Here is an 11156-nt window from a genome sequence, read left to right as displayed (position 1 = left end):
GGCATGATTCTAACTCCATAGAATGCTCTCCTCACTGTATGGTGGTGGTAACAGTTGTCATTGAAGAATGATAGAGTATCCAGTATCCACTGGTTGTCTTGTTTTGTAAATCAACAACATACTTAACTGATATATATACACTGTAAGGTGTCAAGCAGAACCAGTTGTGTTTTCTCCTAAGTTCCTTCCAGGTGCTAACAAGACTGATATGTTTCCAGCTGTGCAGTCTTCCCTTGCGGCTCATTGGTCCAACATGTCTGAAGCTGGTCAATCATCATACAAGCCCACAATATAAGAAGCCTGCCTGAAAGTTCACTCTCTCTAACATTGACTCTACTGTTGTTGCATTCTGTGTAAGCACACTTGTTAAAATCTGTAAGGAAATGTATGTGGTAGGAGGTTTAGGACTAGGTAAGTTTGGGGTACCCTGTATTACCCTTAATTCACAACTACTTCGAATTAGCAGTTTCTTTGGTTGTTGTGTTTTCGTATTTTTTTTATTGTTAAAGAGGGACCTAACACAATTGGGGGCTCGTCCAGGATACTTTATCCCTGAGCTAAGATAATCCTTGTTGCTGTGACCTCAAAAAGTTCCCCTGTTGGATTCTAATAATAAGTAATTTGTATTTTGATTATAATTTCTAGCTCTATTGTTCATTTGATTCATGTCCACAGTAAAGATGTCCAGTGGAAAGGAGGTCAGCTCTGGCTGGGCAGTGCAGGGCTGGGGCTGCTGCGCTACTGGATGTCCTCTGACGTCCTCTGATTGGCCAGACATTCAATTCAAATCAATTCAATTTTTATTGTATAGCGCCAATTCATAACAGAAGTTAAGTTTTCAAATAGAGCAGGTCTAGACCGAACTCCAGCCAGGAGGCAGGGATGACCTCATCCACCTGAGGCAGGTGACACGTCACACACAGGCAGGGTCACTGGAGCCTGTGTGTGGCAGCTGCACCTTCACTGTCTGAGGGTAGGAGCCACCTTACATCTCACCTGTGTGAGGAGCCTCCACCACATCTGTCTGTGTTTCCTGTTCAGGTTTAAGATGAACACACAACACAAACAGACAAAAACACTGAAACTGAATCAAATGGCATTTAAGTTGAAAAGTCACAACTTCTGTCTTCTGTCTTCAGTTGTAGTGAGAAGGGACCCTTGCATCTCAGTGTTACTGTTTACTTTGTAGGGAAGTAAATAAAATGCAACTGTTGTACAATAGTACAATTGTTTGTAATGACCTTGAATTTCAACTTAAAAGTCCAAGTGAGCTGAGGCCTCATTTATAAAACTCAGTGTGTGAGTGTACTCCTCTCAGTGTCTTCCCACAATCAGCCATAAATGGTCAATGCTAAATAGATCATGAATAGGTCGACCCTACTTAGACACAGGCACACACTTTGTGGGAGCTCTATGTATGGGTGAAAGCATGTGTAGAAATGCACACGTTTCACCGCACCTCATTTCTCTGTAAATCCCAACTTTTGCGGAGAAATATGTGTATGCATATTTTACTGCCAACTTTTTTGTGTGCAGCAGCCTTTATAAATGAGGCCCCTGGATTCTCTTTCAGTCTTTAATGTAAATGTTCAATAGAACTGTGCAATGTTTAACTACTTCAAGTAAATCAGTGCTATTTACTAATCTGTGATTCAACCTAGCTGAATAAAGATGATTGACAAGTAACAGCACAAACCAACACCATCTCCTCTCTGTGAGTTTCCGTGGCTCAGAGACTGAGCGTATTGTCACACATACCATTGTGTGCAGACACTCACCTGCCGGCTCTTCGATAGCTGCAGAAAACTCTATGGGTTCACAACCTAAAGCCAGAATTGAACATTATCGTTTGCAGCTTGCCTGCTCTGTTTGTTCCACGAGCTGAAAATAAAGGTCATTATCAACTGACTACCTGCCTAAGTGTGCTGCATTTGAGTCCTAAATGGACCCGTTACAATATCTGCATGTGAATGAATGCGTTAGTTTCTGTTGTTTCTGATTGAATGTGGCATGTAGTGTAAAAGTGCGTAAATTTTGAAAATAACCTTTTGCCATTATTGCCGACATTTTCTGACAATAGTGCGTGAGACAGTGAATCTGTGAAAAAATCTGGTTCAGTCAGTATATAGTGAAGATTTCAGCAAAAATGACTATGTTTATAAAAATTACCAACTGCAGCTTTAATGAGTGTATTTCTGCTATAAACATAAAAGCACAAATCACTGTGAAGATGTGAAAATTTAGAGTTAGGGGATCTCTTTCTAAAGGACAAAAACAAGCAAATAATACAACATATGGGCTGAGTTGAACATTAAAGACTGATTATATGACAAATAAAATACACCTGAAATCAAACTGCTGCTAGAGAGTAAATATAACATGATTGTGATTCAAAATGGTCTGGCTAATTTATAAGGACTACTGCTGCAGATCATGAGCCAGTTACAAAAAAGAGATACACTTTGACCAAAACTGTCCAGAGCAAACTTACTTTGGAATGGAGATGGTAGATGGAGGAGCAGCAGAGACAGAAGGAGCACAAACCTCTGCTGGAAGCTTGTACACCAACTCTCCATTCCTAACAGAGACAGAAACATGCATCATTTCCACCAATGTGACAAAAAAGTAATTATAATAAGATAAAATAATTACTTAGTATCACAAAGTCATTTTTGATTTTTGATATTTTGAGATGCTAAGTCAAAATATTGAGAAACTTTCTTATTTTGAGATACCAAGTTAAAAAACTAAGAAAGTTTACGTCACATTGGAGGAATTGGGCTTCCATACACATTAGATCATGGAAAGAGTGTGTGACGATGCACAGTTGTTCGCTTTTATGTGTGTCTTCCTACTTACAGCATTCCAACACAGCACAGGTTTTGGTCAATGCCTCCAGGAAACTTCATCTCTGGATGTCAGGAGTGTGTACTATGAAAGTACAAAAGGAGGGTACCAAGCAACTGTTCCTGGTATGGACAGACCACAAAAACCTTGAGTACATCCAATCAGCAAAAAGGTTGAACTCCTGACAAGCCCGCTGGTCCCTGTTCCTCACCTGGTTCAATCTCTCTCTCCCCTACCGTCCTGGTTCTTGCAACGTCAAATCTGACGCCGTGTCCCGTCAGTTTGTGGAGAGGGAGGATTCTGTCCCCAATCCCGATACCATCCTTCCGTCCTCATGCTTGGTTGCCCCCCTCACCTGGGAAGTAGAGGAGAGAGTTAAGGCGGCTTTGGAGGATCAGCCTGGACCCAGCTCATGCCCTCCTGACCGCCTGTTTGTCCCCTCTACCCTCCTGTCACCCTGGGGTCCAGCGCACCAAGGAGGTGGTTCAGCGGAGGTTTTGGTGGGCAACCCTGGACGAAGACACCTGGGAGTTCGTGGGGGCCTGTCCAGTGTGTAGCCAGCAGAAACCTTCCCATCACTGTTTTCTTTCTTATGGTTGTATATAGTGTGTGTTGTAGCGGTGAACTGCCATTTTCTTTTGTACTGTTTTTCTCCTGTTTTTTATTAGGTTAGGGAGTTAGGGATAGTAAATGTCTTTTATTTTACTTGTATGTTAAATAGGGATTAGTCAGCATCTTGTTTGAGAGAGTTAGATCTGTTCTGTTTGTTGTTTTTTTTGTTGTTTCTGCGGCTGTGAGGCTAAAGTTGCCACACACAATAATAATAAATAAAAGAAGAAATGTTAAATTGTACATGTTTTGTGGATTGGAAGTTTATAGCAGAGTGACTGTAAGGTTGAGGGAACATAAGATTCAGGGAACATAAGCCTGAGGGAACATATGGTGAGTAGATGCAGACACATTCCCCCTCTAGCATAGTATAGGCAAATATTAATACAAAGATATTCAGAGCATCTTGTTGTGTGTTTCAGTCCAGCATGGCTAGGCAACGTCTCTCACTGGAGGACAAAGGGAATCATATATTTGTATGATACAGTTTGGATTTTGATTGTAATTTTTGTATCATTCGATAGTATGTTTATATGTGAATATTAAGATCCTGGTGAAGCTGAAATGTATTGCAACCTGTTTTGTCCAACTTCAGCCAATTGTAGGACAATTCAGGACTCATTCTCATTCAATTCAGAACGATGCTGAATATAGAGAAAATGCAGTTAGACCCCTCCCTGCAGGACTGTTCTGTCCAACACCCTCATCCCTGCATAGTATGAGGTGAAGAGGCAGATGACCACCCAACTACAGCCGAAGGATCTGTCCTAGAGACTGGACCCACCCAACTTACAGCCGAAGGATCTGCTCCTACGGTTTCTGCCCTCTTACACAGGGGCAGTTTTTTTCCTTGGCCCCGTCGCCAAGTGCTTGCTCATGCGTAGTACTGCTACTGTTGCGGTCTCTGTACAATGGTATAAAGGAGTTCGGTCTAGGCACCTGGCTCTATTTGGGAAAAGTGTCCTGGAGATAACTTCTGTTATGCTGGCAAATATGCACAAGGTAGTCATCACAAGCCATGGGTTGACTAGCTTCACAAACTTCACCAAAAGGTCCACCAAACCAAAGATGTCTATTCCATACAGTGTTCATCATAAGTGAAGTATTTTTTTCCAAACTTTCTTTTCAGCATAAATTATTTAAACGACTATTTCAAAAAGCTATTCCAGGTGAAACAGAAACAATATTACTTTGAAATAAGGCATGGATTACATTAGTTCTTCTCTTATAACCAGATGGGTTAAAAAAGATTGGTGAGCCAAATTGGTGAGTCAGCTACATAAAAGTCCGTTGAATCTGAGGAAACAACACCGCCTCCAAGACGCTAGGGGCGCTGCGCTGTCTCGAGACTTCCTTAAGTTCACCCTCGGTACACGTCATGCAAACAGCAGCTTTAAGCTTCTGAGCATGCGCGTCCCCAGCTCCTTCAATTTCTGCGGTCCGAGGAACACCACTGAACGGTAACGGGCTGTGCTTTTCTTTCCTGTAACTGTACAAACTGCACTCGTTTGCTACCTTGATATTTTAGAATCATATACATGAACATTACTGGCGCCGTTTCTGTAACGTAAATGTAAACAACGAGCTTTTCTTCCTTAGAATTCTGTGACTGACAGCTAACGTTAGATAACGTTACGTGCCGTTTGGTCCACGTAAGCGTCTGTAACAGTCGATGTTGAGCATTTTGAGTTTAATACAAACTAAAATGTCACACTTTTTACTTAATACATTCATTAATGCTCTCAAGCTTTTGAACAGAAACGCTGCCATTACTTTTGTAACGTTAAAAAAACAAAATAGCTTTAAGGCTAGCTCCCTTTATACGTTAGCTAAGTTAGCTTATCCATCGGGTTTAGTCTAATTTGACCCTTTAACTTTACTTACTTTAAAGAAAACCTTTTTTAATATCTGTGGTCATTTTCGTAAACATTTATTTTTAAATTGTCTTCTGGTTATGTAACACTAGTGTTGGCTTTACTAACATCACATCACTGTGCTGTTGTAAAAGGCTTTGTGCAGGATTGTGGAACCTGGCTGCAGTGGCTGAAGTGTCCACATACTGCACCCCGTCTCATCAGGAGTTTGTCAGAATTTAATTGGATCACTTTTCTTTCCAGATGACAAAGATACTGCATGTGTTTCTGGTCCTGGCTCTGCTCGCTCTGGGCTCAGGAGAAGAAGGAGCCCGTCTGCTTGCCTCTAAATCCCTACTGAACCGCTATGCTGTGGAGGGCCGTGACCTCACCCTGCAGTACAACATCTACAACGTGGGCTCCAGGTCAGGACTGCACTGAGTGTGATAGAATACTCTCCTGTAGTGATAGAGTGATTCATCGGGTCAGTTATCTTGCATTTCGAGATAATCAACAAGAAATCCCTTTAGCCTTATCTGCAGGCAGCATTGTCAGTGTGGCTGCTGTGGAACAATGTTAACGTGCCCCCTTGTGAGTTTGGAGAAGGTATTGAAAGAGTTGGTTTTGACCCCTGTATTATAACTCTCATGCAGCCTGCTAAAAACATGTAAGTTTTGTTAGACCTCAGCTTTTAGGCTATTTTAACTGTATTTAGCCTGACTCATAGCTCTAATTCCAGCTAGCTTATTTCTTCTCTGTGGCAGCAAACACAACACACAGTAACCAGTATACTGCAACCTGAGCTTATCTGCACACACTAATGGCTGACTGAAGGAACGCTAGGGAACGCCAGGAGAGCTAAGGGGAATTACGGCCGCACAGCGGGGCATCCGTGGCACTGGCATAATTCCTGCCCTGGGTACTGTGCAGGGCCCTGCTGTATCCTGGAGATTCAGTTAAATCTAATTAAACACAGTCATCTAACTTTGTCCTCTTCCCTTTGTGTTTCTACAGTGCTGCTCTGGAGGTGGAGCTGTCAGATGATTCCTTTCCCCCTGAAGACTTTGGAATCGTTTCAGGAATGTTGAATGTCAAATGGGACAGAATTGCACCGTATCCTTGAACCTAAATGTCTGGTCCTCTCACCTCGTTGTTGGTACTGTATGAGTCAGTAATGTCAGTTTAAAGTAGGGATGGAGCAGTTCACAAAATCCACGGTTCAGTTCGGTTCACCGTTTTGTTTTCGGTTCGGTTCGGTTCGGTATATGTTGATCTCTTCATAAAGTGCGGGAATTACCGTGTTGCTGAAGTGTTTGCGGAAGGGGATTTTATATTGTGGCTCCAGTGCTTTAATCATAGAACGGAATCCCGCACCCTCCACTACGGAATAAGGCTGCATATCTTTGGCTATGAAATATCCCACTCCTTTAGTTAATTTCGCCCTGTCTGGATCGTCACCGTATTGACTGTTTAAATAGCTGCGGGGAGTAGAGTTGTCCCTGTCTCCTTCTCCTTCACTGCACATTGTCTTCACTGGAATGATTGTCTCCGGCAGGGGTGAGCTGACATTTGTGTCGTGGTTGCTGTTTTGCACACTGTCGCACTTTTGTCAACAACTTTCTTACCGCCTTCATCGTAGGTCATTCTAAATGCAAAGTGGTCCCATACAGCAGACCTATAAAGTGCTGCTGGCGCTTCTAACTCTGGCTCTTTCCCACTCGCCATACCCACACAATTCTATTTCTATCTGCTACACCCGGCTACACTGCTTCGCTTCTTCTTGTTGTTTACTACTGGTGGTTGGCTTTAGGCGCAGTACCGCCACCTTCTGCTCTGGAGTGTACACGCTTCGCCTATGAGAAAAAAACCGAACGCAACACACGCGAATTGAACCGAGACAGTCGAACCGAACGGTTCAGACGGTTTTTATAAACCGTTCCATCCCTAGTTTAAAGCTGCAGCAGGTCATTTTTATAAAAATAACTGTTTGTCATTATTGCTGAAATACTATATCCTGACAGTAGGACATGAGACAGTAATTCTAAATGAAAACAACCAATTGGAAATTCCCCCTTTCTCTTCATTGTTATCTGTCCCTATACATAATAAGACAGCCTGGTTACATCTCAAGATTGGGTTAGGCAGACTCTTGAACTATTTTTCCCTTTCTCATGCTGTAGCTAACATTAAAATCAACCACTAGCTGAGTAAAACTGGATCAGACTAGTCGGCACTAAGGAACTGGTTTTAGACCTTTACAATGGCAAACATGCTTCATAGACATAGAGATAATCTCAGAGCATTCATTACAGTTTAACTATTCTAGTGTTACATAGCTTCAAGGTAACATTAGTGTCCTATTGTTCTTGACAGATTATCTGTCTCATGTTCCACTGTCAGTATATAGTGAAAGTTTCAGCAAATATGACAAATATTTTTATAAAAATTACCTACCGTAGCTTTAATGGGAGAAAAACCTTACATTCCCAAACAGCTGATCAAACACATCTCTGCATCCACTCACTGACACTGATTGGGTCCTCTGTCAACCATTATGTAACCTCTGTTAGGAGCTGCTTTTTTGCACATTAATGTACTGTCACGAATGGAAAAATAGGTGGTGGTGAACATACAACATAGTGGAACTGATGGTTAGAAAGCTTGGCAGGTGAAGTACTCTTATCTGTGAGAGACACGGACATTTGGACAAACTACACCTCCATCGAGTCAGACGAGTTTAATTGACTCCTTGACTTAATTCCTCAGTTCCGCCCCTTTTTGCTCTGTATGCGTCTAGCACATAGCATATCTAAGTACACGAAAGGGGCGGGGCTGTAGAACATGATTGTAGGGGGTTACTATCATTTTGAATTGCTGTTTGCATCAATAGACTTTTCATTTAGTACAAGTTGTCAGAATTAACCTGCAAACTTTCAGAGCCAGCAATGTCTCTCACACTGTGGTGCTGCGCCCCCTGAAGGCCGGTTACTTCAACTTCACCTCTGCTTCTGTCAGCTACCTGGCCCAGGAGGGAGGACAAGTCGTGGTAAAACCCAGTTGATTATCTTCATGGATCAAAGCCGGTAAAGTGTTTAGTGAAGTGAAGGAAGCTAAAGTGTCTGTCCTTTCCTGCAGGTTGGCTACACTAGCGCCCCCGGCCAAGGAGGCATCCTGGCTCAGAGGGAGTTCGACCGGCGCTTCTCCCCACACTATGTGAGTGTTAACATTCAAAAAGTGGTTTTCACTTACTCACTTACCTGATTAACTTTAGAAAGAGCAGTAGTAAATGGTACTTTAGTAGAGGAAATGATCAATGTTAGTGGAATTCTGTAAACAAACCTTATGTAGAACTTCCTATTCTTTAGCTGAGGAAACACAGAACCACTTTAAACACGGGTGCATGGGTGTCCTGTATACTGGACAAGGAAATAACACCACAGTGAGCTAGCCATCTCGCTTCCTTCTCTTCTGACAGTTGCACACGCTCAGTGCCGATCGGGCACTTGGAGAAAATGGCGGCGGGTAAAGACAAAATTCATGATCTGAAATGCAAGTGAGCATTTTACAGGAGTTAAGTGACATTAGAGGATGTGGGTGAAACCCCAACTATATATTGTGTAATTTGCAACAAGTTTGAGAGTAAGGTGGATAGAAGAGGATAGTTTTTCAAAGGCATGTCAAGTTTTAGAAAAATTCAGCTGGAGTGCAATGACAACAGACAACAGCCAACAGCATCTCGCTTGCAAGACAGCTAAGAGGGTCTTTGTTGTTATTTCATAACCACTAATAAATAAAACAATCTGTATAGGTGCAAGTACATATTGATTTCAGCAATTTGATAGATGACCTACTTGCCCAACTACTTGGAAAGTGGGGAAAAAAACAACGTTGAACATGTAAAAGTGGAACTGAGTAAGGCACATAACCAGTGATGAACAAATCTAACAATTTGTGCTAAAGGCCTAGTTAACCTGTAAAGATCTGCACTCAATGAGATGTAACCATTGCAGGTACCAGTGGAGGCAGTGTGTAAAATCAGCCAAAGAGAACAGGTTTTAATTTCTGCTGCAGTTTATTCTGTCTGAGAGCAGCAAAAAAGGCTTTGTGTTCAATTTGAGATTTTGCCTATAATACAAACGAGATGTACGATATAAAGGCCTCAAAAGGCATCATGCAGTTGAATCAACCCTCTGTTAAAGGGGTCCAAACAAAAACTGAACCTTCATGAAGGGAGAATTTATTGCAGGACTGTTGTATTAGATGGCATTCGTCTGACCTAGCTGAACCTAATAAACTGGCAAATGAATATATACTTATAAAGCCTTTGTAGGGAAACAGCTTCTTACAGCTCTGTGGCAGTATAGGCAACACATATAACACGGAGCTGGCAATAAAACATTTTTTTCTTAAATAACACTTCCTCTCAGGCTGTGAGACTTCATCCTCAGGACAAATAAAAATGTTTATGACTTAATAATCAATTTTACTATAAATAATCTTTCAATAGGGAAGTACAATCTGAAATTCCTTACACAACCCTGTTTTGTAAATGACAATTAACGGCAGAGTAGGTAGCTTTTATAAAAATAAGCTTTTGTCATATTTGCTGAAACTTTCACTATATCCTCTGAGTAGTACATGAGACAGATAATCGGTGGCATTATGGCATTTGCAAGAATCCACCAGGACTGGACGAAAACAACCAATCAGAGCAGAGAAAGATAAACACATGCTTTGGGTTGAACGTCGATTGGTTATTTTTGTTTAGGCCCGGTGGATTCTTGCAAATGCCATTAGGAGCACTAGGAGGAGTCATGCTAATTAACAGATTGTATGTCTCATGTACTACTGTCGCAAATTTTGCAAAAATTAAAATGTACCTACTGCAGCTTTAAATAACATTGAATCATTGCCATTCAGTAATGACAAAGAAAATGAACTGTCCCTTTAGCTTCACTCACTCCCCCATGTCTCCCTTTTCTAGCTGGACTGGGCTGCGTTTGGCGTAATGACCCTGCCCTCCATCGGCATCCCTCTGCTCCTCTGGTACTCCAGCAAGAGGAAGTACGACTCACCAAAGGCCAAGAAGAACTGAGAAGCCACTGCTGAGTTTAGGTGTGGGGCTGGGGTGGTGGTGGAATTCGAAGGGTTCAATGGGCACAGGATCTCTGAATAGCTTAATAACCCATATTGGGGGTGAAAGTCGACAGAAAAGTACAGTGACCAAGGAGCGTGATTTGTAATTTGATCAAAGAAGATTAAAAGAAATCTGGATCAGGAAGTAGCAGCAGAAGCAAAATGAACAACTGAGCTCTCTGTTCTCATCTTCTGCTGCTACTCATTCCTTCATATTTGCAGATGGGTTCATGTGACAGATTACATTACAATTACAATGGCAGTTACTACTGTAACAGGGTTTTGTATTTTGGTAATTGTGTGTATGTAATGAACTGATTTCAGATTTGAAGTTTACAGCCAGTTGACAAACTTCAAAATAAATTAATAAAAACAATCTGGGTTTTTCTAAATCTGTGTGTGATTGATTTCTGAAGTTTTAACATTCCCTGGAAGCTCTAATATTTTCCTTTGCTTTGGAGCAGCAGATGTAAGCCTTCAATCATTTGAATGAAATAATTGTACATGCCTCATCAGAAGGGGACAGATGTCTTAGTGAAGGCAGGTATCTGTTCATAAACGTTAATGTTCTGTGTCTCTAAATGATAATACATCTTGAACCACACAGGAAGGGCAGGGCATTTTATCACAGCCAGCAGTCTCTACACTCAGAGTTTAAGGTGCTTCCATCAGGCCCGTAGTTTCCCCCTACAGGTCGTGCTTTTGAATGTC

The 11156-nt window shown here is 41.7% G+C and overlaps 1 protein-coding gene across 1 annotated transcript; it reads left to right on the top strand.

Moving 5' to 3' along the window:
* The first annotated feature begins 4809 nt into the window (after positions 1-4809).
* On the top strand, positions 4810-10837 carry ssr2 (signal sequence receptor, beta). The gene is made up of 6 exons (XM_035681728.1): positions 4810-4916; positions 5574-5734; positions 6324-6422; positions 8247-8355; positions 8445-8522; positions 10294-10837. The coding sequence occupies exons 2-6, from the start codon at positions 5574-5576 to the stop codon at positions 10402-10404; spliced, it is 558 nt and encodes a 185-aa protein (XP_035537621.1). The 5' UTR covers positions 4810-4916; the 3' UTR covers positions 10405-10837.
* The last annotated feature ends 319 nt before the right edge of the window (positions 10838-11156 follow it).

Source organism: Morone saxatilis, unplaced genomic scaffold (assembly GCF_004916995.1).
Source record: "Morone saxatilis isolate NCDOM2014 unplaced genomic scaffold, NCSU_SB_2.0 Contig9, whole genome shotgun sequence".
NCBI lineage: Eukaryota > Metazoa > Chordata > Actinopteri > Moronidae > Morone > Morone saxatilis.
The sequence above is the reverse complement of the archived record's forward strand: the minus strand, read 5'-3'. Positions and strand labels throughout refer to the sequence as shown.

What these genes read in the sequence shown, in the direction of transcription:
- ssr2 (XM_035681728.1), top strand. Translation starts at nt 5,574, where the DNA reads ATGACAAAGATACTGCATGTGTTTCTGGTCCTGGCTCTGCTCGCTCTG. An exon ending in ATCTACAACGTGGGCTCCAG is followed by an intron (nt 5,735 to 6,323) that starts GTCAGGACTGCA and finishes GTGTTTCTACAG; the next exon opens with TGCTGCTCTGGAGGTGGAGC. An exon ending in AGGAGGGAGGACAAGTCGTG is followed by an intron (nt 8,356 to 8,444) that starts GTAAAACCCAGT and finishes CCTTTCCTGCAG; the next exon opens with GTTGGCTACACTAGCGCCCC.